We start from the raw sequence: 27,722 nt of genomic DNA on the forward strand, positions 1-27,722 counted from the left end.
ACACGAGGAAAGGTCACTGGCTTTCACTTCATCACCCCGTCCTTTCCAGTGGGGTCCTCCCTCCAGCACGCCAAATCACACCCCTTCCTCCTCCTACTTCATGTCATGGGAAATCTAGATTGTCAATTCAATGATGCACGGTCGAAAATATTGAAGAACAGCATGGAAGCAGCACCGTAAAATAAACCAAAACGAAATAATTTTGATATAATGTATGAACAGAAAAAGGGGTTGTTCGTAGTCTACGACAACGACAACATTCATCACTCATAACATCAAATCAGATGACGATATTTTTGGAAGGTATTCTCGTAGGCCTCTCATTCTTTTGATAGGATGATAATAGATGATTGTCAGGACAGGGAGGAATCATGATACCATGGCGTAGGCTTGAGGAATACCGCCTCTTTACCTATCAACAACTAATACGCAGTGTACATCACTCTCCTTTGGAGAGGGCAACAGAATTAGACGCCAGTGCCGTTCCACGCTGAAGTACTTCGCTTATCGTGCTCCGAAATCCCCAGCAGGGATGATTTACCGATTAATCTTCTCATTCAGTACCCAAATTATTCATCCCAGAAGACAAAGGTAGCTACTGGTCATGTATCAATACTTACATTTGAACATACATACAAATACACATCGTATTCATATTGTATTTGTATACTACAGTGTACACCCGTATTATTCATAACCAAGAAATTACATTATGTGCTCTACAGTGCACAACGAACGCGGTTATAACGAAATTTTCGTTGTACAAGGAAATCAAAATTCAGGTCCAAATTTATCCTTAAACTATACTGTCTAGTTATAACGAAATTTCACGAAAGAAAACCGCTTGTCCCGAGGACTTGATTATAACGGGAGTATACAGTATGATGTACATTGTACTTGTGTGTTTAGTGTGTATGCATGTACATGTGACTAAATACTAGTTGGTCAAAAAGAGCGCTATTATAAAAACAGAAAAAAAATACAGATTGTATTCATTATGTCTGTTTTCTCGATAGCAGGAATGCACATGCAGAAGAGTAAAATAAATTTTAACAATATAGTTGTCTTATACGCATTGGAAACAAAGAGTGTTGAGATGACATCGGTCTGTGATTTTCAGCACACTGTGTGTGTGTGAGTGTGTGTGTGTGTGTGTATGTATGTGTGTGTGAGTGTGTGACTACACACTGTAAGTTATATTGGCCATTATATTGTCACGTTATATTTCCCGACCTATTTCTCACCTCTTGTGAAATAGAACTGACGCTTCTTCCCCCGACAGATATTGCATTCTTTTTTCAAAGCCGGTAAGTTGTGGATCTTGACATGCGAGGTTTACCACAAATATTGACAAGGATCAGAAAGTACCCCTCCCCCTTTAAAAAGAAGTATATATATATATATATATATATATATATATATATATATATATATATATATATGTATGTATATATACATATATATATATATATATCATGTTACATTTGAGAAGCAGTTGTGGCTCTGTGGAAATAACAGGGCCGGCGCCACGTTTAAAAAAAAAAGTGTGTGTGTGGGGGGGGGGGTGGGGGCAGGTTTATATTTCTGCTGCCACTTCCGGATTTTATCAGCTGATAAGCCAAAAAAAAAAAAAAAACCGAACAAACAAACAAACAAACAAAAACAAAAGCAAAACAGGCCTTCAGCGGCAATTTTCTGGTACAACTTCCGGGGTTAATCGGCTTAAAAGCAAAAACAAACAAACAAAAAAAGCTTAACCACATTTTTTAGGTGCCACTTCCGGGTTAAAAGAGTGGGCACTAAGTATTCCTATGTATTATGCAAGAAAACAAAAACAAAAACTGGAGGGGGCGGCCTCCCCCCCCCCCCCCCCCCCGCCATTCCACCGGCCGGGCATAAGACTGTGGACTATCAGTCTTGAGGTCTGTGATTCGAGTCAGCCTGCAAGAGTGGCGGCGCCCTTAGACAAAAAAAAAAAAAATGATAATAATAATAATAATGTTCGTTGTCTACGTACTTTGGAGGGGATTTAGGGCACCCTAGATAGTGGGTAACAGAAATATATTGAGATTTAAATGTCTGTTCTGAATTTCCAGGAGGGCCTCTGTGATCCTTTACTCCCCTATGCGAAGTTTGAACATATTAATTTCACACTGATAGAGATGAAATGTATCTCCCCAGCGGGCAATTGCAGGGTAACATATCGTGTGTGCATGTAGCATGTATACATCCATTCCCTTCACTCCCCCCCCCCCCCCCCCCAAAAAAAAAAAAAAAAAAAAAAGCTCCGCACGTGAGGATCGGGTCGCAGCGTTTGAACTATAACACCAGCGGGAGTCGCAGCGATGTAATCCGTTCTACTGATACAATCTTCAGGCCGGAAACTGACAGTCATCCCCCGATACCTGGGGAAAATTTCAGCGATGGCAATTAATGACACTGAAATGCGGAGTCTATAGGAACTTCTTGCTTTGCTCGACAAAGCTCTGTTCTTTCGATCCTGAGGTCCTGGCCTCGAACATCTTCTTACTTTTGCCCATGATGTCTGCTTTTTCTCGCAATGCTTGAGAATAATTACGGTTAAAATACAAGCAATTTCAGTGTTGGTAACATTGTCAGACAGACCCCAAGAAGAGCATTGCTTTGCGTCTCGATGCATAAGATAACCGCGATCATAATCATGGTGTCATAATCATAATCCAATTCATGGACATTGCTCTTCACGTTGAAATGTCGTTGATTATGCAAATTACAGATCACCATTTGTTATAAAGTTAAGAAAAAGACAAAAAAAGTTAAAGACACTTCATCTTTCGTCCAGTGAGTATTTCTAACCCGCCTAGAGCTGGTTATCTAGAAATGGTATACGTATCCGACAATGTCATTAGCTGAGAGAAAACTAGAATGACGTACGAGTTCGTAATAAGACCCTGTTCGCAAACAAACCGTGACCGGCGAAGATGACGATGACACTCTTGGGATAAGCTCGGTAGAAAAGCTGCTGCTTCTCATGCAGGGCATATCACTGTATTATATACTTGGTGTTCGTGATTGGATGCAAGTGTGCGCTACCACTCACGACTAGGTTTACTCTGATGTCAGCGTCAAGTTTGCTCAAACTCACCGCGCACTTATTACCTGAAACGAGGTGTCTACTCGTCACGACGCCGTCATCTTGTCTTGGGCATTGGTCGTCAGAACGAAGCAAACCAATAAAGCGGACACCAAACTGACCTCAAATTTTCGACATTGTCGTCTGCAGCAGGACGATGTAATCAACCTCGAGAAAAAGCTTTGAGACGCCATTCAGAAGCCCCGTTTGGCTTATTACCTCCGCCAAGGCTAGGTTGTGTTTGTTTTTTCCGGCGTCGGTTTGTTTTATTTGTCTGTTTGTTTGTTTGTTTGTTTGTTCGTTTGTTCGTTTTCAAAATAACTCCCAGAAAAGTTATGAACGGATTAAGATGAAGTATTCAAGGAAGTCATGAGGAACAGATGATTAAATTTTGGTAGTGATCCGGATCACCGTCTGGATGTAGGACTGTAACATAATATGTAGGGTGGAAAGCACAAGTTGGGTGGAAATGAGCTGCTTGGTGGAGGTTGCGTTCTATTTTGTGCGTTTTTCTAGTTGATATGTAATGTTTAGATTTGTTTACTTGTTTGCTTATTGTCGTTTTTTTGTGTGTTTTTTTACCGAAACATTTTACCGGTAATTAAGGTTGTGTTCTCACACTGGGGACAATGGGTCACGTTTTGTTTTCTATTGTTTTGTTCTGGTTTTCTTTTTTCCACCATATGCCATACAGGGGCACATTGCGTATGTATATTTGTATACATATGGGATCCATTTCTTGACAAACGTCACAATTGTGATCATTAGAATCAATTTGAGGCTGATAAAACCCCGTTTTATTTTAGTTCATGCGGTGTGATATTCTGAAATGCATATTAATACGAATATGAATATCTATGACGGATTTTGTAAAGACGATGAGTAGGGATCGCAAAATGCTCCAGGAGAAGGAAAAATGGGAAAGAAATTATGTTAGTTATATTCACAACAACAACAACAACAACAACAACAACAACAACAGCAAAAATCATCGGAACCGATATCAGATGGAAAGGATATGGCATATTCATTTGTTTATCTATAGGCAGGGAGATGGTTTGATAGATGGGGGAGGGAGAGAGAGGGAGAGGGGAGGGTAGAGAATGGCTTTAAAGCACAGTATCCGCGCCTTTAGATTGATGTAGGTCTGACGCGTAGAATACGAAGTGCCCTTTTGATTTGTTCGCTCCCGCTTCGCGTACGTCACTGGTGTGATCTATCGTATGGCTTTCCCTGTGGCTGGGTATATATGCGCTCTATAGGAGAACGCTTTTACCGGTGATTAAGGGCATTTTCCTCCTCAAAATGATTTTATCCCAATCGGAAAGCTATATATCTTAGATATGGCCAAAAAAAAAAGGGGGGGGGGGGGAGAGGGAACTGTCATGGAATAGGATTGTATCCCCCATTCCTTCCCAAAATGTAATTGTGTAGAGAAGGCATACGTGAGAGAAAGAATCGTTGTAATGTGGCATTCAGAAGCTTAGAATCTAGGGGGGAAAAAAGAATGTAGATGTCCTTGTAAATTCTTTGTGGAATGGTTTGGTTATTTATTTTTCTCGTGATTATTTATCTGGGCATTGTTATCTTTATTATTATTTTTTTTAATTATCATTATTATTATTATTATTATTATGATTACTATTATTTTCATTATTATTATTATTATTATTATTGTTATTATTATTATTATTATTATTATTATAAACACATACACCTGGGCCTCAACAAAACTGCAATTCGTTATCATTCTATCTAATGCTTTATTTATTAATATTGAATTTTCATGGGTTTGTGTCTGACCACAAGAGGCAAAAAGTAACCTTTGAAATTTCCGATCAGTATCTAACACAATCGTGTGGGGTTGTTGTTGATGTCGGTATCTTTCGGATTCAGGCACTGCGCGGTTTCTTCTGATTTCAAATCGATATGGATTATACATAAGATAGCTCAAATGCTATAGAGGCCTTGTGGGCGGGGGGGGGGGGGTAATCAATCTCCTTGAAATTACGTTCGGCTAATAACAATCGGTGATATAATATCTCTCGTACTACTTTATATCATATAATAATATGACAATCGTGAGCGCTTGGGAACGATTATTCACTATGATTGCACTGGATTTCAAGCATTTTGGATTGATGAAAGCTTTATGCAGTGAATACCAGAAGGGAGCAAGTTGCCCCTCAGACTTTCGCAATTGCATTCTGAAACGATACGTCAAAGGTGAGGGACATTACTCGATTGTAAAAAGAGAAATGAAACGTATGCAAGACTCCAAAGTACTCAGCCCCGAGGCGTCCTTGTTGTCACTGGAAACGAGCAAGAAGTTATCTTTCTTCTGCCTTTTTGGACTTTTTTCCTGAGTGTTATTGCTCATTTGCACAAAATCCTGTGCATCACTGAGGTACAGATCGTATAGCATATGACGGACCTTTTCTGATAAAGGAAAGCAAATCCCAAGTATAAATATGAATTGAGTGCAAGAAGCAATATTCGTAAAACACGTCAATGGTAGTTTAAAGAAAATCGGACAATCCACTTAAAAGTTACTAAGTTTTAAAGTTTCGGTGACGTCATTGCTGGATAAAGAGACTTAAGTATTACCCTTCATGACGTCATCATGAACAATATAAAGAGAATAGTAAAGAAAAGTTAACATATTATTTTCTGTTTTCTAGCAGAATGATAAAGTACTTGAATAATCTCTTTCAGAAAGCACGGGTAATAATAATTGCCTTAAACATAAAAATATGTCAGTAACAAGTGTGTTACGAATATGAAGTTATAGAATCTGTACTTTTTATGAAGAAATTACATTTTGTGGAATTCTCCTGATATTTCCTTTATATTGTTGCCCAAAATGACGTCATACGCTGTAGCAGCCTTCTAATCCAGCAATGGCGACACCGAAACTTTAACGATTCGTAACTTTTGAATCGATTGTCTGATTTTCCTGAAATTTTCATTGCCTTGTTACACTATTGCTGCTTTCGCTCAGTGCGGATTCATATTTAGGTTTGGCTTTCTCTAAATGATGTTTACTACTACGGTGAAAAGAAAAAATAGAAAATCAAGATTGCCTCAATTTATGTTGCATAATTATTGTAATGTACTGTTCATATTCGCTCGTGTAATGCATGGTATATATGTGTGCTCGTTTTAGTGTATAGATTATGCGTGTTGATGTATTTGTGTGCATTTGGTGGTTCTATCTTTTGATTATCTATGATTACCTTCACAATATTTTTCCTCCATTCTTTTGTCACTCAAAATTGTTCGTCAATATTAACATGTATCTGTTCCTGACTATATATTAGTGCTATTAAAAGAAATGTTAACACACTATAGTTTTTGTATTACATTTTACACAATATTATGTAACTTATTTAAATCAACATCAACACGAAAAGTCAAAGATGTTTGCTGCTCTGCACATACAAATCTTTAAGTCATCACGTTTCCTCATAAAATAAAACGTACATGTAAGTGGTATACAGTGAAATGTTTGAGACAACTTTTATGATTTTCAAAGAAATGAGCATTCATACTTTCCATATTTTGTACTTTACAGTCTCGTTTCGTATCTGGCGCATCTGTTTTCGAATTCCGATGGCAGAAATTGGTGTTTGAGCCTCAAATCTTTTCAAGTGCACCTGGACAGAACTTTGTTGACTGTCAAATAGCGGTGTGAAATTGTGGCATTTCATCGAGAGAGGGTATTCGCAGTTGTTGTTCTGATTTTATGTTTTCTCCTTTTTTAGGGAAGGGGGCAGAAGATGAGAGGGGGAGATTTGCGTGATTCCTGAGATTGTTCTGCTAAATTAGAAAGAGGAGTGCAGAGAGCAAGAGAAGGAGGAAAGAGGGAAAATAAGAGAGAGAGTGAGGGAGGGAGTTGGTGGGGGAGGGGGCGGGGGAGACCGAGATTTAAAGCCACAGAATTCTTTGCTCGGATTACTCGCAGAGACCCCGAGTCTTCCGAGCTGTCAGAGTGGACCATCTACTGCTCCATAGATGATGCTGTCTCGGTGATGGACTCTCAAAGTGCGCTCAACCCGGCCGAGTGATGTTCGTTATTCCGAAACACACACGTTCCGCCTACCTATGCACGGAATAGATGTTCTTTTAAATCCACAAATGACATACGGTTCGTTAATCCGAACGTCTGTGGCGTTTATTCCGATAGTTCGTTATTCCGAAGGAAGGCTGGTTAATCTGAAAATGAAAAATAAAAAGTGCGCACCAACGAACCTTCGGAATTACGAACTATAATAAATTTCGTTTTCGGATTAACGAACCGTCGGCGTGGCGGACCTTCGGAATAACGAACCTTATTTCATTTTCGGTTTAACGAACCTTCGGAATAACGAACCTTCGGAATACCGAACTGTAACCAACCCGACCGGTCACACCATCTATGTTCTTGTTATGTCAAGTGTTTCGTCATCTCAAATGTAACAAGAGAGGATAGAGGAATATTGTGTTCAGTCGTTTTTTACATTCTTGCATATTGCCTGTATCTCCCAGATTTGCCATGACAACCGTCAATCTCTAGTTCCCTTATAGTCTTATGGATAGATGTAGACACAAGCAGAAAAGTAGAAGGAAGTGAGCGTTGTTGTACCGGGTTGCAAGACGATACATTCTAATTCTTTAAAACGATCGATACAACACAAAAAAAGTAATAACGAAGTAAGAATTCAGGTCCTAACATAGCTGTCTATTCTATATTGTTAATTTGTTGTTGTAATAACGAAATTTCATTATAACGAAAAACAAACAAACAAACAAACAAACTGCCGGTCCCGAGGACTTCGATATAACCGGAGTCGAGTGTACTATGTTTCAATATCTTATAGCATGGAGCTCCTTTAGAATGCTCAGGACGCTTGATGGGACTTGCAATAATCTTGGAGCTGTGATCAAGAATGGTTTTCAGAAAGGACGCTAACATCCTTCTTTCAACATCACACCCTAAAATATTCCATTAGTCGCTCCGCTTTTTTTTTTTGAGGTAGACCTCTATCTATAGTCCTGTTAAAAGCCAAGTTAAAATCATGTTGCTCAATCATGTATGTAAGAAGACATGAATACACGACCGTGTAGTGGTTAAAAAAATAGACTTTAAAGCAGTGTCGTATATATACCTGTATTTCAAATTATTAAACTCATAAAGATCCCGAAATTCAAGGTATACCATTTCCACATCTACTCAAAAGCTTGATATGCATGGACTAACCTTTCTTGGCAATGAGCCATGTAATGCACTAGATCATTATTTATTTTGCTGCATCTGTGAAGAGAGAGAAAATAGAATGAGATGAATTCTAAATGGAGACCTCGGAAATCCATTATCGTTGAAAGAAATATTAATACGTAATCAAACTAAAAGAAAGAAAATTAGTTTGGTGACCTGGCTGCTTCTGTCGGTTATCCGAGAAACCCCAGAATTACGTTTGTGACTCCTAGGATGTATCTATAATACACACGTGACTAAAGGGCGTCACGTGGGAGGATGATCGACACCCGGCACCTTGGGTATCGCATTTCCATTGATTAATTGCACGGGATGCTTTTATTTCACGGGATCAATCCTTCAAATGTATCGTTTCATTGCTGGAGAGGTTTTTTTTTGTTCTTATTTGTTTGTTTGTTTTTGTTGTTTGTTTGTTTGTTTGCTTGCTTTTTTTGCTGTACTGTTCTAACGTTTGTATGTCAGTTTGTTTGTTGTTTGTTTTTGTTTTTTTGTTTTATGGTTAAGCTAGGATTCGACTCAAAGAATTCCATAACGTTGATAAAATCAAAGAGAACGAATTTCGACTCCCCCCCCCCAAAAAAAAAAAACAACAAATCATCCTAATTCTCTATTTCAAACAGCGCAGTAAAAGAGATGATGAGACAAAACACCACCAACTACTACTACAACTACAACTACAACATCAGCAGAAAAGAAATTCCCATATTCTTTTCTTTTTGTTAACCATAAATAAAGGCTGAACGCTTTACTTGAAAAGAGAAACGAAGGACAACATGCCAGATTTTTCCCGTTCATTCCCTGTCTATGGCATTCTATGGCAACTTTCCCCTCCCCCTCCATCGCTTTTATCACTTTTAAATACACTACAAGCCTCTTTCTCCCTACCCCCCCCAACAACAACAAAACAAAACAAAGCAAAACAAAACAAAACAAAACAAAACCATGACTAGTTCTCTAAAGACGATGGGGTATAAAGTGTAAGGTTACCACTTTCTGAAGGAAGCCAGTGCAACTGCTCTTTGTGACCTGCTATTGCCCTGGAGCGCGCAGGTGCGCGCATACAGCATGAGACAATGCAGAATGATTTCTAGGAAGATACGACACCTACTGGAAGTAGGGGGAAGAACGTTTTCCACCTGAGAAACGCAGTTTTAGCTACATGTATTACCGAAAAATGAGGGCACGCGTCAGTTCAGGTGAGAAGTTGTCCTTCTCTTCTCTGACCATTCCGCTTCTTGGGGTCAACATTTTAAAATCAATGTCTTCACATCATTGCCTTTGCCTGATTATATTTTATGACTATTAATATGGGGCATCTAATTTGTTGTTGTTGTTGTTGTCGTTGTTGTTGTTGTTGTTGTTGTTGTTGTTGTTTTTGAAAGAAGTAACTAAATTAGCTTTATCACTGCTTTAAGATATGAATGAATAGATAAGTAATTCTATATGCACATGGATAATTTCAGTGATGTTGTGTGATCCTAGTTTAGTTGAAGCCGTCCCGAAACCACCGATACGCACATCATTCATGACGCCCTGTCAAAAGGCTATGAGCTGATGAAGCTCATATCCTAATGTTTATACTGACATTTTTTTTTTCTATGGACAAAGCATAACGTGTCCCTAAAAACGCTTCTGTCATCACAATGATTTGACCAAAGTCCAATCTCTGTGTCATCAACAACTCCATGCACTGTCACAAGAAGTTGTTCCCATGAAACTGACGCCCGTTACATTTGGAAGTACCTGGTACTCCACCGCTGTACTGACCGACTGCCGAACATCTTGAAGCTACAAGTAACCATAAAATCAATGTTGGTCTTCTATCACACTTCCATTCTTTTATTACTCATTACGTGTTAAATATTATGTTCCCAACTTGCATATGCTCAGTTTGTGCCATGTTATATGTAGAGTGAATTGTATGTATTGAATGCACACATATCTATATATATAAAAGTCTCGAACTACTGCTGCTGCTGCTGCTGCTGCTGCTGCTGCTGCTGCTGCTGCTCGCACTTGCTCGGTGCACTCAGGCGGAACGCCAAGGGCATTCATAGGTCATTGCATTGAAAAACTGCCTGCCACTAGGCAGGAGGGATGATGCGTGTACACTCGTGCGAATGTGCACTTAGTTGACTCAATACAGCTCTAGTTTATGTCAATTTTAATGAAAAGAAATAATAAACTGTGAAGGTATAATGAACAAATATTATGTTTCTGCGTATTTTATTCATAAATCATCTTCATTTCAACCTATCTGTAATCACATTTTACCCACTTGCAAATCGACGTGTCCATAGTGTCCTCGAGCCCACAGAGATAGCGCTGGGACATTCCATTCAATGACGGGGTTTTTATTTTGCAACGTTATCAACTAACTCTCATGTAAGCAAGTTCTTGCTATATGGCTAATCTATTCTATAATGTATCATAATCTATCTATGCTTAGATAGCCTAATTCAATTTTGCAGAGACATAGGAAAAGATTTGTTTTACAATCGTGATACGTTCAACTACTCATTTACCCTGTGCTGCAATCCGCATGTCTGCTCCGCACGTGTTATCGCTATCGCTCAAACTTCGATCGCGATGGCTTGTGTGTAGGGGAAGCATGGGGCTGAAAAAACATGCAGCACGTGGCATGGTACAAACAAATCGGACGTAAGAAGTCGTACATTCAAGAGCTAAAAACAGACAAATAGTGAAATCAATGTCCACTGAAAAGGTCTTGACACTGTAATGTATGTTCCAAAATCATGTCTGGCTTAGTTTTGAGAGGATTTTCGAGGTTTTCCTCGCTCGAGATCAGGAATGAGATAACTGAACTAGGTACTCATACAACGTGTACTGTAACATGTGCAATGTGACTGCTGCATGCATCGAGCGCGACAAGAACGCTAGGAATGCACCAGCTACGCGGTGTGCTGCAAATTCTTGGGGCGAAATTAGACTTCATTGTTCAGCCCGTCTAGTATTTACATTTTCATAATAATTCTAATTCTTCATAAAATCACGATTAAAATACTTAATAATTATATTCGATATATATTTTAGAAGCGTAATATGAAATATTTGGGGGTTTTTTTCAGTCCGAGAGAAAAAGACTTTTGAATAAAAAAGTAATAATAAACAAAAATTCTTAACTCAAGTCTAAAATCCATGCGCTTTCTTGCAGTTCCCCGCAGTTGCCCATGGATACGATGCATAAGTAATCAACTGTTTACAGAAGGCGTTTTCACATCAGCCCGATAAAAATCCAAGCTCGAGATATTTTTTTTTTTTATTCCCCAAGTCAGAAAATAGCGCGCTATTTCGAAACATCGGGCTGATGTGAAAACGTACCTACCCTTAACTGCTCCTGTTAGATTGTAATTGAGAGCGATTGTGAATTTATCGGTGGTGTTTATAGTTTTATAACCCTAGCCAATAAAAAAAAAGACAAATTCAAACATCAAATGGTGTGACAGTTTTAGTCAGAATTCCCTATCGATATCACTTGTTGCCACGATAGTTTTCAGATTTCACTTGCTTCATTATCGAAGCTGTTGGACGTTTGAAAGAACTGCTTCACAAGAAATCACCTTTGATTTATCATTTATTTTCACAAATAAGAATTTTTATCACTTACATATTTCTTTTATTAGTTTAATGTCATAATATTTCATGATGGTATGTGTTCTGTCTTTACATGGCAAGATGGGATTTTTTTTTCCATCCAGGGTCAAAGAAGAAAGTGACAGCAAGGAAACAAAAAGGATAGGGAGGAAATGAAGAGGACAGAATGAAATACCTGCTCAGCAGGCTCTTTTTTTTATTGATTTAACACAATGGTGAACGCAGTACATCAGATTATAAGTACAATTCTAAATAATTTATTAGTCGAAAAATTAGCAAAGAAAACGGGATTTCATCAAGTTCTAAATGAAAACTAAATAAATTAGCATCGTCATTTAGATCTAATATTCACTACAGAATAGACCTAATGCAAACTTATTGTCAAGCTTTTGGTTGAGTTTCTTTAGAGACACAAATTTTGGTAGCACTAAATCCGAGTGAACAAGCAAAATGAAAAAAAAAAGATAAAATGCAGGTCTCTAGACCATTCCTGTCTGTGCACGAGCGAGCATCAGCACCGTTTCAGTGTCACTCTCGTCATCGGCCTAGGCTACTCGTGTCATGTCGTACTCGCCATCAACGTCATGCTCATGGTCACACGAAATAAATTGCATCATAAGGGTTCGTACATCAACATCACCAGAATCATGGACATTATCATCATCATCACTATCATCTCAACCACAGCAAATCCCTGAATATCACTCCCATCATCATCATACTCTTCACTCTCACAAAACACATCAGCAAACGAGACCTAGCTAGACATTAGTTATACACAAAAATGAAACGGAGGTGGAAAACAAGTAATGAATATACGAAGACTATCGACAGTGGTATTTTACCGTAGAAAAAAATACACAGAACATCTTGCACCGGAAAAAAAAAATCGAGGTAAAAAACTACGATGAGGAAAACTAGGGTGAAAACCCGATGCCTGGAAGACGAACGATGAAAACACTTTAGGGTAAAAATGCTAACTCGAAAACAAACGAGTGGGTACCATACAAAGAACGATGTTCTCGCACACACGTAATCTACTACATCGTGTTCAATCAAAAAACTCAACAAACACTCGAACAAAAACTCACCTCTAAATTGTTGCAAACGAGATAATCACTTAAAATAATGAACAAAACACTCTCAGAAGTACGATTGTACTCTGAGAATAAAAGATATAGAATGATACGAAAGTAAAAGAGAAAAAAAGAGGGAATGGACTGGAAACCTAGAGAAGTTACGCAACACTCACTAACGTAGATGGAATTCGACACACACAGCTAGGTAATCAGATATCCACGCACTCCTCTCTGAGGAGATCGATTGATATCACGATACCGCGCGTAAGAAATCACTGCAGTTGCTGGGGCAACAAAGATACATGCGCGCTGTAAACATGAATATTGATTACTTTCTCAGCAGGCTCGAACCCCTGGTAGGTGTTTTGGCCAATAAGAGACATTCTAAAATACATTTCTTTGCTTGTAATAATTTTTCTGAGTCCATGAAGGATCTCTGTGATTGGCTAAAGTTATTCTACAGCTCCTTGGCTAAGTCTGAGGCACAGAACTCTTACTGTGTAAGAGTTCTGTGTGTAAGAGTTCTGTGGTCTGAGGTTGTAGGACGCCCTCTTTTGGTCATAAATAATGCACCCCACGCTGGATGTTTCAGATTTTCGCGAAAAACTGTTCAGTTTTCACCACAATTTACTTGGTTATGGTGGCCCTGCCAAGTTTCCAGCGTACTGAACACATTCCCGGTCATAAATTTTTGTTTAGTGTGATTAAAACAATTTTAAGCGGGGTGACGGTATTCGGGCCCCTGACGAGGTGCGGGCACCTCGCTATACTTGACAAGGGACGCCGAGGCGCGTAGCGCCGAGCCTAGCTGCCGAGGCGCGCGCGCAGCGCGCGCCGAGGCAGCTAGTATTGTATATAAGTGCATGAGCGCAAGTGCGTGCGCGCGCGCGTTTGTGTGTGTGTTTTGTGTATCGTAGTCAACAACACTCTAATTGACATGGATAGCAAAATGCGTCTTAATTTCGTTGATATTTTGAAGAGTTGAGTCACCTATTTTAATCGAGTAAACGGTATGAACTCAGTGTTTTATGAGTCTATATACAGAAGGACTTTGCAGGCAATGATCAATGAAATTGATTACGCTACATGCAATCGGGTAATACAATTTATATTGTTGCGGGAAAATGGGTGTTGTTGCACTGACTACTGGGGGTGACAGGATGTTTACCGAGCGGGAATGATACCCCCAATAGAAAGGCACATTTTCCGCAATGGAAGAGAGTTAATTAGTTAGATATAAGGTGCATCAGGTACATTCACACAATTCATTCACCATCACGATGAGAGGGCTGCAACACAGTTCAATCGGAAGAGCGTATGTTCCGGGCATAAACTGTTATTTTATTGGCCGATATACTTTTCGTTGACAAACGTACATGATCAAAATGAGTTATGACAGGACTTGTACAATCACTCTAACAGCATGACACGACGATTTTCGCTAAAGTCCTTAGATTCAAGAAGTCGCTCCTCTTAAGAAGTGAAGTTCTCTCTATTCACGAAGTCCCAAAAAGTTAAGTCCCTTCCTTAGACAGATCAATCGATATTTATACCTCTATGCTCAATGTATTTCTTTAAACTTACAAAGGTATTCGGGCAATTCAAATTATGCGGAAACTATGAGGAACATAGAATATTTGGGGCGTATACCTTCATATTAGGTAAAACACAGAATTCTTTAGTGGACTATACACAACATAAAATTCCAAACGATGTAATGCGAGGAATGGACAGAATTTACGGAATGTGCAAGAAATGTGTACTTTATCAGAGATTCAGTCTAGAACGGAAACCCACTTGTTATGGAATGTGCCCTACTTGGTACTTTATGAGGTAGAGTTATGCCAAAAATCCTAGGAGGAGAAACCCTAGAAAGTGTCAACATGGATGTTCGATGTTCGATGCACAGTTGAATGATCCTCGATGCACTGATGAAATGATCCCTCCGATGTTAATCATTAGGCACAAGTAAATAAATCCACAGTATATATCCACAGCGACATGTGTAGAATCTAGACATCATGACGGCCGCGTCCAGTCGATGCGTGAATGATAATCCAGCAAATAATAATATCAAGCTGGGAATCCATTCCGTCACAGCTTCAATGTTGCAATGTCCAAAGACATGAAAATGGAGTCGGTCATCAATGTAGGCGATCCGAGTCAGTTCTCCGCAGGCAATAATGTCTCCCAGGCCTTATCTCCACAAGTATAGCAGGTCAGTAGGTATCACAGGACTGCCAACAAGTCACTTCAGAGCCGAAAGTGACCAGAGGTGTTAGTACGTTCAAATGTAGTGGATCGAAATTTATAGCGTGTGAGTCAAAGATCATAACGCACCTTCCCTCCAGCAACGTTCGTTACGTTGGAATTGATGTTCAATCGTCCTTACTGGAACGACATGCTTGCATGGAGATACACTGCTTTTAATGACTTTGTGCATTACAAAAAAAAAAAAAAAGCTCTAATAATCTATGTCCTCCTCTCTCATCTTTTCATGTATCGTATCCACTTGTTCAATAATTAGTTTTCGTGCAAGCTCGGTTTGCCCTTTTATGTACAAGAGCCCCAGTAAATTCTTACTACATCTTTAATAATAATATCCAGCAGGTTAATGATCCCTTCTGTTCCTTCAGCCTGTCTTTCACTTTACCAGTGTAACGGTAACAATAATAATATTGATTGTCTTCTCTTGAAATGCACTTGTTTTCGGCATTTATTCGGAAGGTTTGAGTGACAAATTTTAATCGAGTAAACGGTATAAACTCAGTATATCATTACTGCACACAGAAGAACCGTCCATGCAATGATCAATGATATTGATTACGAGACCGATGCATGCAATCATGTAATAATTATGATTTACATTTCTTTGTTTGTCAAATTATGTACGGGTAACAAATCGTGAAAAAAATACCTAAAAAGACCTATTTTAAATACATAAAAATAATATGGCAACATGGCAACAATACAACTGAAAGAGTTAGACGCCATTTTCAGAACAAACAGGTTCAAATGTAATGGATGGTAGCTGATAAAGCGTGAGTCAAAGATCAAAACAATTCCATAATGCACCTTCCCCCGAGCAGCACTTGTTATGTTGTATTGGATGTTGAATTTTTTCCTCCTGGAACGGCATGCTGCCCTGGCGAAACACTACATTTAAAGGAAAAAAAAGTTCTAATTTTTTCTCCTCTCTCATCTTTTTTCTGTATCGTATCTTCTTGTTTAATGGTAGTTTTCATGCAAGCTCGGTCTGCTTCTTCATGTACAGTAAGAGCCCCCGTATTTACTACATTAACCATGATATCTAGGCTAAGTTTCCCTTCTACTCATTCCGCCTGTCCTGTATTTACTGTTATAACAGTAACAATGATAAAATTAATTCATTTTTTCCATTTTTTCATTTTTACACATAAAATTAATAGGCCTATCTACTCTTGAAATGCACTTGGTTTTGATTTTGAATATCTACTCTTGAAGTGCACTTGGTTTTCACCACTTGTTCGGAAGAGTTGAGTCACCAATTTTAATCGAGCAAACGGTATGAACTCAGCGTATTATTAGTCCAAACAGAAGAACGTTCAAGGCGATGAGCAATGATATCGATTACGATACATGCAATCGGGTAATACAATTCACAAAAGTTTGGTTGACAGACCCCGGGTAACGAATCGTGAAAAGAATAATACTTAAGAATACGTTTGTAAATATGACCAAAATCTGTGGGGGTTAAAAACCCGGTTTTCAAAACAATGAAGTCCCTGATTCAAATTTAATGGATGTACAAATTTGATAGAGTGTATACGTGAAAATAACTTGTATCAACAAATAATTCACCTTCCCGAGAACAACGCTTGTTAGGTCATGTAGGTTGTATCGGTTGTAAAAAAAAAATCTTACTTACTTTAGTACTAGAAACGGCATGTTTGCTTTGAAAAATATTAAAATTATAGACTTTGCGTGTTATAAGGAATGATGCTTTCGGTTTTCCTACTCTTTTATCTTCTCCTGTATGATATCGTCTTGTCAGATGTTACTTTTTTGTGCAAGTTCAATCTTCTCATTAATGTATAAGAGCCCCCATAATATACTTCATCATCAACCATAATATCCAGGTTAATGTCCTCTTTTATAACTCTTCCTCCTCTCATTTTTTTTCAAGCGGATCATGAAGTCGTTTTCACCAACATTGTTAGTCATTGATATGTTCTTCTTTTTTTTTTAAATAGGATGAGTATATAGTCTTTACCTTTTTTTTTTTTCTTGAGATGTACAATACTGCTTTGGTATGATATTGTTTCATGTAAAAGTCCAGAAAAGGGTCATCATTGTTTTGTCAGTTCCACGTCAGTGCCCTTTAAGACTTCCCTTTTATTTGATTCAGTTTTTTTTTATTCAATTTTTCATGCTGTTCTAAGCTAATTCTCTAATTTCACTTTGTTTTGGGATTAAATTTCGCTGCATATATATATGTGTTTGTTCTTCTTGTTTTGACAGGATTTCTTCACAAAAAAGTGTCTTTTTGTTATCTTTGTGAGGATGAAGTCAAAATTTACTCATAATGATTAACAGAAGACTATGCAAGAAAACGTGCAAGTCCATGTTTGGTCTATAGGGGAAGGTGCATTCAAATGTCTTTTGTCAATCATACTTAGCATGATTGACTGATGTTGTTACTGGCAGAAACTTGGATTGAAGCGTGTTCTTTTTGTGGGCGTATCCAATAATCTTAAAATGATAGAAATATCATGATAATATGTCACATATTTAGATATTCTTTTGGATACATAAGTGATGATCAGGGTATTATGAATCAGTACAAGTCAACATACATTAGTTTTGCATTGTGTAGTTCCTTTAACAGGCGTCATTACTGTCACTTTTTGTGCATTACAATATTTGTGATTTCTCATGTTCTGATATAATATAACATTAAAAGTCATAAGAAGTTTATTTTTGATTAACATTGTCAATGGCAGAGCATAGAAAGATGAAATGTTTTGCGATAGTTGGTTTGACACGTAGACAATTTGATAGATTTTCTTGCATTCCCCTCTCCTCTTTCCTCCCCCGTTTCTCAGAAAAAGACACAAAAAACAGAACGAGTCATTATAAGCTCTCGATCTACATCGCTTTTGGCCTCTTAAATCTTTTCTTTCAAGTGAGTCTTATTTAATGAATGCGTGCATCGTTGATGATTAAGCCTTAACTGACATCTTTAATCTGAATAATTCGTCATGAAGTCGTCACCAGATTATCTAAAGTTGTTTTTCGTTTGTTTGTTTGTTTGTTTGTGTTTTGTCCAGTATTGCTTTTTTTATTATAGAGGTGATTTGATAACGATCGGTCTTGTCAACGTTACAATTATCATCTTATACATCAATAACCCTTTTTTTGTTTTCCTTTTTGTTATCAATGATCATGACGGTAATATTAATGGTGATAAACAGCAATCGGAATAGTTACAATAGCAATAGCAAGGATACGAATGATGATAACATCGATACTGTTATTGATGTCATGATTTTTTTTAAAGATTATGAGTATGATTTTCATTTCGATTTTGTATTGTTTCATCCTCTTTTGCTTTTATCACAATTTTGTTCTCTCTTGATGGCACTTACATGTACACAATCATTATCGCTGCATTGTGATACCACGGTCCAGATAGACTCGTTGAATAATATCCTTCATGTCCTCGATATTCTTGAAGAGAAGATGTCCATTAGAATTGATTTTTTTTTTTCGTTGAAGCAAAAAAAAAAACCCACCAAAAAAAACAGACACACATGCAGTCGCACACAAACGTACAAGCTGATTACTTTTGAAAGACGTTTCAACATCGTTGTTAACAGACAAGACTGTTAGCAACTTTTCCATCAACATGTTAGTTATTGATCTAGCGACCGGAGTCTATATGGCGTTCAAAGCGATGCATGGCAGTGCTTCCACGTGGGGATAATGATATTACGTGCTCCCTTGGGGGCTAGGGGATTAACCTCAATAGTGTATCTCCATCTTCCCTCTCGGAACCAGCGGAACGCAACACGAGACAAACAGAAGGTTAAAGGAGACCTCCGGATGATTTTTAGATTTTTGCATTTGAACAACTATAAATCTAGTTATACTGAGGACAGAGTTTCAGAACTTATGATCACTGGGATTAAGAATAAGAATATTTTCAAAATTTAGAACAAATTGCAATGAACAAGGATGATGACATGGCAGAGTCACCATAAGTATGCATGAGTTGGGGCTCAAGGAAGCAGAACAAAAGAAGAAGGCATGCATAGATTATACACAGGTGAACTCACAAGCAAGCAGCATTGTAATGGAATTACACTGCTGCATTTCTGAAATATGTGAACCTCCTATGTCATCATCCTTGTTCAGTGTAATTTGGTTAAGGTTTTTCAAAGCATTGTTTCTCTTATCAAGACCCACAATAAATTCAACAAATCAATACATGGAGTTGTTGATTTATATACTACATGATGTGAAATTTTGAAAATCGTTTGGAATGTCCCTTTAATGCCAAGGAGCAAGATGACGGAGACGCTCACCCGAAGACACCTGCCCTTGATGGATGGCAGGGCAGCGTATCGCGCATTCAGAGGTCGAAAATGACAAAAAGGAAAGACAGAATATTGCCTCATACCCTACTGTTTTCAGACTCATGTATACAGGACAATAGGTAAAAGCTGTCCCACGGGATGGATTACCTTAAAAGCCGGAAATTATCTCCCAAGATCTGCCTACATACAAAGCTGAACAGAAAATTATCTTGATTGAGAAGAAAACTGTATAACCCACAAATCTATGCTCCTGATATGAAATTCTGTATTAACATCGAATAATTGATTGTTCTGTGTGAGCGTGTGTTCCGAGTGTCGAATGTGACATAGCTTTATGAAAGGGAAGTGTAGTGAATTCGAAGATGAAGGCTTCGAAAGGTTTTCTTAATTATTTTTTTTTTCAAAACGGAATTGAATAAAAACAACAACAATAACAATGACAACAACAAAAACAGCAGCAGCAGCAACAACAACGACAACAATAATGCTCATTTACAGTCCTGAATTTGCAGCGTACAATTGCTAAGTTAATGATGATGATTAGTCGTGTAAAGCAACATACTTCAGAATCGAAATACAGACAAGTTGGAGCCTTAAAGGGATAGTACAGTTTTGGTGGAGATGAGAATTGGGCTTTTAACTTTTTGCGAGATACCAAGAAACACTTATGATATAGTACAGAGCATACCATTTTAAGAGGAATTCAAAGTTTATTTGATGAAAATCGGGTTTAGAATGACTGAAACATCCAAAAACCAAAGTAAAACAAAGCAATCGTAATAAAGTGTGGGTCCCACACTTTATTATAATTGCTCTTTTTTGGATATCTCAGCCATTTGAAAACCAATTTTCATCAAATAAACGTTGAATCCGTCTTAAAATTACATGCTCTTTCATATTTCATAAGAGGTTTCTCATTATCTCACTTAGGAATGTTCAAAACATGAACCCCCTCCTCAACCAGTACTGTACGGTCCCTTTAACGCACAAAAGACGACGACGAGACAAGATCTTATACACCATTTCAGGTTCCGGGGTCCACCAGCCCTGAGTAATGAAGGAAGCTTTAGTATTCTTTTTTTTTTTTTTGTGGTGACCCGTCAGTACATTTCCAAAATAAAATCTTAGACAAAACAACCAGCAAAAAAACAAAACAAAAAACCAACAACATTAAAATGCAAATCGGGTTGATTTTACAGAAAAAAGTACGATGAGTTATAATTGTTTGAAAAATAATGTGTGAATTTTGTGTGAATATGTTTTGATTCAAAACATTTTAAAATTTAAATCATGTCGCTATTGTTTTAATTCACCTATTGTGTTGAAATGTCTATTTTTTTACAGGTTAAACCACTATAAGTCCGATTTTCCACAAAAAAAAAAGAGTTTATGATATAATTATGTAGGTCTGATTTCATATCATTTCCTTTGTAGGAACTTTGTAAATACGGATGGACTAAAAGTCTATGATACCATTGGAGAGTGTAGAGTACAGAGAACATAATAAACATAACAAACCAATATTTAGCGACCTTTCTATGCCTTTGATAAATTTGTCATTTGGCATGGTTTCTTATAGCATAGTTTTGTGCAGAATGGAACTCAAGAAAACAAATAACGGTGTCCTTTCCTCAAGTAATCAAATTTCATAACGAATAAGTTGGTCAAAGTTTCAGTAAAAATCTCAAAATAACAATTAAGAAAATTGATCGTGTCGTAACGAGGCTGAATGCATAAGCACAATCGCTGAATATCTTACCAGATGTCAGAACTCTTCCCCCCTCTCTCTCTCTTTCTTTGCTTTTGTCAGGCGCCGTGGGCTCCCGCGATCAGATGAAGCTCCGGACGGAGCTATTCAGTTCGGGAAAGTACGACAAGTCCATCCGACCAGTTAAAAACGTGTCCAAGGCGACTGTGGTAGAAATGCAGTTTTTCGTCGCTCGGGTCCTCGACGTGGTGAGTCACTTGGTCATTACTGATAATTAGTGTGTTTTACGAATGGTCGTGCCTTCTTTGTTCATTTAATTCTTGCTTTATTTTAATCAAATTTCATGAATCATTTCCTTTTTATTAACGTCTAATGATGTGCTTACTTTATGTGTCTATGACATCAATATTTATTACCAGTCGCACGTTAACTACTCGACAATCACAGGCATTAAGATACGTGATACTATGATGAAATGAATGTGAATTTCTAAGTCCATAACTGATTCTCTAATGGGCCGAAGATGAAAGCTCCTCTTTATCTCTAAAACTGGCAAATTCTTTCCACTTCTGTTACCATTACCACTTCTAGTAATCTGTTACGGATTTAGGGAACTTATTTCTTTTCCCATCTTGCTCCAAGCACATGAACAGCCCTCACAGATCATTCCCGTCGAAGTGAAGAAAACCCCAAGTCGAGCTTATAATGTTGTGGGTTTTTTTTTTAATAGGAAGGACATGTAGAGACCTTCAACCCAATCTCCTTTCGATATTACATACATACAACATTCTATTTCCCTCACCGCACCACCTTGTTGCTAATCAACCTGAGCTTTTTAGAATGGGGAGAAAGTGGGCTAGGGTCATGTTATCTAAATGGCTTAAATTGGATTTATCCGTTACCGAATTTGGCAACGCATGTCTCTATTACATCCGTTCATGCTTCCGGAATCATACGCACAGACAAAATCAGCTAAATTGTTTTCCGCCTCCTTGACCACTTGCATTGTGTCCTGTCCGATTGGCCCGCGACCAAAGTGAGGCACTCGGGGGGAAAATTGATACCTTCTGATCACTCGGTTGCTTCATAAGTCTTAGTTTTGTTTGCGGATTACCGTCACAAACCGGTAAGCGAGCAGAGTCCCACTTTGACAGACAAGCCCAGCCCTCCCCTCTCGTATTTCCCCTCGTTAGAAACGCCACCGATAAGAGGCGAGATCAATGAAGGTGCTCCTCCGCGGAGCGGCGACATCCTCCCCGTTGCGTCTCCGTGCATTGTATCCCACAGCTATATGAGCATCAAATTGATCTTCATGCAAATGTGGCAAGCGAGCGGGCAGACATGTTATCGATTATGCGGCCCCCGTGTGGTGCGCAACTTCAACTCTGAAACCGATCCCGGAGTTCGGCCCATTATACGCCCACCCTGCTCCCGCGTGCCCTTCGCAGCCCCAAGCCATTAGCATAAAATGAATCGAAACTACCAAAATGATATCCTACAGAAGAAGTAGTGTTTCCTGTATTTAAAACGTGACCCACTTGCTGCAGATTTGAAGACACTGCCGTATGTTGTATATATCCACTTACACAGATTCAATATTTTTGACGATAGCCAACCCTGACAAGGGGTAAAAATAAACTGGAATGGTATGATACAACCAAGGATAACTAGGGTCTTGTTTGACATAGTATTTATAGGGTACACTCGTATGATAGCAGCCATACAGGAAAAGACAGAAAGAAAGAAAGAAAGAAAGAAAGATAGATAGATAGATAGATAGATAGATAGATAGATAGATAGATAGAGAAAAAAAATCACAAAATAAAACCGCAAAGCGAAGTGTCACTGGATATTAAATAACGAAATGAAATGCATGTACCGGTGTACAGGTACCATAATTTGCTGAGTTTTTATGCTCTTATTCATATTCTACGTATTGAAAACCAACATCCCATCCAGGAATTGCTGACAATTTTGCAGTGGATAGTGGTGAATACCGAGTATTTCAGGAAAGACGAATTTCCTTGATATATTACTACAAGTCTCATTATTCGTTGTTTTTTCGTGACAATTTGTCCTTCGACGATGTAAAAAAAAAAAGAAGCAATACGGAAATCAATAACATGATCCGAAAAGATTAAGAAAATACAAAATAAAATCAAATGTAATCGGGAAGTGTGCACTAGTTCGCATCAAATTCGACTTCGGCGATTACGTAGCGTTGTCTCGACAACGATTTCGTCGTTCCTTCCCACACCCTCCCCCCCCCCCCCCTTTCACCCCTGACAATGTTTAAACCATGAAGCAGGGTGTTAACCCGTTGAATTGGTCCCCCTACCCACCACGCACACAAGAAACCGAGCGAATGATGCCGACCCCTCGTGGTTTCCCCCCCCCCCCCCCAGGTTACTGGCAGTAGCCAGCAAACGGTATCAACCAAACAACGAATGAATGAACCATGAAGCTACAGTTATGGCTCCATGGTTTATATTAAACTGTGGTATTCTCACTTGAAAATCTTAGACGCCCAAACCTGTCAGGGCAGTATGCAGTCTAAAATTCACAATTATCTTCCACTGTGTTTTATCAACACCAAACATTATGCCCCTTTATACACTCGAAGTATAACACATCGTTCTATCATTTTAAAATCGACCGACACCAGTTATGTGCGTTAATTGACGAAGACTGGTAGGGAAGCATTTGTCAGACTTCGCTGGACACTACTAATATTAATTTCCTGGCGTGCAAATTGTCTCTACATAAATAAGCAGTTTGATTGTTCCATTTTTTTCGTAATAGTGGTAGCAGACATTCCTGGGACTAAATTATTAAAGCGCGCCAGTATAAGATTATTCATCATGTACATCATGTAGGCAACTATGCACAAACACACGCTTGCACGAGCGGCATACACACATTTTTTCCCTTGATATTTATTGATTTCATTCAAATCCTTCATGAATCAACCCATATTGGGTGTAAAGTGACCAAACAACAGTTCAAATGCAATTCAAAACACAAACAAATCCATTTTCAATTTATACTGCAAATAACCTCTCTTCAACATAAATAACTCGATTATAGATTAATCCCACTACTAATTCCTTCACGATAAAGTATTGACATATATTCCTTCGAATATATTGAATCATATAACTCATTCTCCCTTACAAGGGCATAAACATAAAAAACAAAGAAAATACATTATGCAAATCTACAATAAAATCATTCATGAAAAAAACAACCAATCCTTCCCCTCCAATCAAAACAAATCTACATCTATCCTTAATATTAAATCCTACCAATATCTTTCATACTTATAACAATCCTTCTTCAAATCAAATCCCAATCCCACCAACCCCCCATTCACCAAAACCAAAAGCAAACCCACACCCACAACCACCAACCCCCCCCCCACACACACACTTATACACACACAATAGATTTGATGTGATTTATTAATGCATATCATACATACCTTATGCAAATATATATGCAAATAATTTGTACATGGAATATGATATAAAAATATAAAATGACATTGAAACACACGCGATTACACTGTATCACGAAAACAAGTATAATATAGGTTTTCCCGGCCAATTTCGCACTTTTTTTTCAGTCCAATTCCTAATTGCTGCATTCAATTTAGCACAATTTAGCCTAGATGGCATGTTCGGTATTTCAATTTTATAACCTTTTCATTCAAATTCATTTTGGAGCATTCAAATTACCTTTAACATCATTCGAATCAGCACTTTTTCAGTTGAAATTCGTAAGACAAGCACCATTTCGCAAATCGTTCATTCAATTTAGCAGGATATAGTCACGTGATTACGTATACGCTGCGCTCGTTCATTCGAATTCATTCTTGGGCATCCAATTTGTTTGTTTGATAGATACTTTATTTTCTGCAAATCAATATACATAAGTTACATAATCATGAAGATGCAGGAAGTATACAAAGTAAATTCAACGCAGAGTCGTTTGACTTGCATAAACCTCGATACATATAAGTACATAATCATGAACATGTAGGAGATATATAAAATGAATTTAACACAGTCTTTTGACTTGCATAAACAACGATATGAAAGAAATATAATATACAATATGCATGTCTATGCAGCAGTGATAAGAATAACATTTACAGTTAAGAAACGATTATGCAGAGGGCCGCCATTATAAGCATTGCTTGAAAAGATGGCCGGCCCGAGGAAAAGATAAGGACGTACTAGATTCGCAACGATATAAATTCTGCTGCGAAGGTAGCAGGGGAAAATAAACTCTAGTGTGTGATGGTGGTGGTGGTGAATGTTTGTGCAGGTGCTTAAGGTGCACAATGGCAGATAGGCTGGAATTTAGAATAATGAAATTGGTTTACTGAAAGAGGGGACGATATGCGTTGTTGCTATCGGGAGACCAACATTAATTGTATAATTTGTTTGTTTGTAGTTCGTATTTGAAGTATACTGTAATAAAATATACTTCTTTAAGTTTGCTTTAAATGAAAACAAGGAGGCACACTGTTTCAACTCCTCAGGAAGAGTGTTCCATGTATCCGGACCTTGATGTCTAATTGACTTTTGAGCAAGTAAAAGCTTCGGATTACTTAATGAAAATCATGGGAACGACGGGTAGGGTATAAGTGAATATGGTCATTGGTTACTAGGGTATTATGAAAAAATGGTAATAAATTTCGAGTGTGTTTATACATAAATATGGCAGTTAGGTATAAATGTATATCATGGGCCTTCAAAGTTTTTAGGCGATAAAATATGGGATCAGTGTGAGCCAAAAAATTTGAATGTGCGCATATACGAAGAGCCTTTTTCTGGAGAAGAAAAATTGTGTTCAATTTTGTTTTGCTACTGTTGCCCCATACAATATTACAGTACATTACATATGGTAAAGATAAAGTGTTGTATAACATAATTAAAGTTTGATCATTAATTAGATATTTTATTCTTCTTAAAACACCAGTTGCTTTAGATATTGCTGTTGTAATATTCTGAACATGAGTATTCCAAGATAGATTGCTATCTAAGGTCACTCCTAGGAACTTGGTTGAATGTTTCTCAGCAATGTTTATATCATCAATAAAAATATTTTGAGGAAGGGTGGGTTGGGATTGCAACGTATGAAAATGTATAAAACATGTCTTATCAATATTCAATGAAAGCTTATTACTTCTAAACCATTTCGAGATGTTGCTTAATTCCGTATTTAATGTATCAACCAGTGTTACAATGTCCCTGTGGGAATAAAAAACATTGGTGTCGTCTGCAACTAAGATGAAATTTAAACGAGGAGAGGAGTTGATAATATCATTAATATAAATCAAAAAGAGTAGGGGCCCGAGGATAGATCCCTGAGGGACACCGCATAACCCGTTAGAATATGTTGAGTGAGTGGATTTAAATGCAACATATTGTTTTCGATGACTTCTGAACCACGACAGAGTAATCCCTCTCACACCATAATTATGTAATTTTTCAAGTAAAATGTCATGATCAATAGTGTCAAACGCTTTACTAAGATCCATAAAAGCTCCAATTATGTGCTCCTTTTTAGTAAGCGCATCAATAATATTATCAACAGATTTAATTATAGCATAATCGGTAGAAAATCCTTTCCTAAAACCAAACTGATTCGCATTTAATATTTCATTTTCAATCATGAACGAGTGGAGACGCTTGTAAACTACTTTTTCTAAAATTTTCGATATTGCAGGTAACAATGAAATGGGTCTATAATTTTTCACCATTAAGGAATCTTCTCTTTTATAAATGGGGATAACTTTGGCCGTTTTGAAGGAGTCTGGATACTTTCCGTTGAGTAGGGATAGATTGAATATATGGGTGAGAGGGGCTGCTAGGGGGTAAATTATTTTTTTTTCAACAAATTCACACTTAAGTTATCAGGCCCACAGGATTTACTACATTTCAAAAATCGAACAGTATTAATAATTTCCGATTCATTAATTGGAGTAAAAAACAAAGAATTTTGATTACTTTCAGATAAATAATCTTTATAATGCTTTATATCGTTTATGGGAATAGATGCTGCCAAAGAAGGACCGACATTAACAAAAAAATTGTTAAAAATATTTGCAATTTGATCAGGATTGGTAATAACATTATCGTTGTGAGTAATGCTGTCAGGACATTCCGTAGGTTTCTTTTTCAGTATTTCATTAACGGTCCGCCAAAGAGCACTTTTATCATCCTTATTAGATTCGAGTTTATTCGAAATATATGATTTACGTGAAACTCGAATCAAAGTAGTTAGTTTATTTCTATATATTTTGTACCTTTCACGTTTTCAGGAGTAGGTTTTCTCAGAGATATTTTATAAAGACGGTTTCGAG

General features: G+C 37.7%; 1 protein-coding gene across 1 annotated transcript in view; it reads left to right on the plus strand.

Moving 5' to 3' along the window:
- The window catches only part of LOC140241370 (acetylcholine receptor subunit alpha-1-A-like), a 146,926-nt gene that overhangs the window by 104,695 nt on the left and 14,509 nt on the right, over positions 1 to 27,722 (plus strand). Inside the window, exon 2 of the mRNA XM_072321103.1 lies at positions 21,452 to 21,597. Coding sequence (XP_072177204.1) covers positions 21,452 to 21,597 — 146 coding nt within the window. The remainder of the gene's footprint in view (positions 1 to 21,451; positions 21,598 to 27,722) is intronic.

This window comes from Diadema setosum, chromosome 18 (assembly GCF_964275005.1).
Source record: "Diadema setosum chromosome 18, eeDiaSeto1, whole genome shotgun sequence".
Classification (NCBI taxonomy): Eukaryota; Metazoa; Echinodermata; class Echinoidea; order Diadematoida; family Diadematidae; genus Diadema; species Diadema setosum.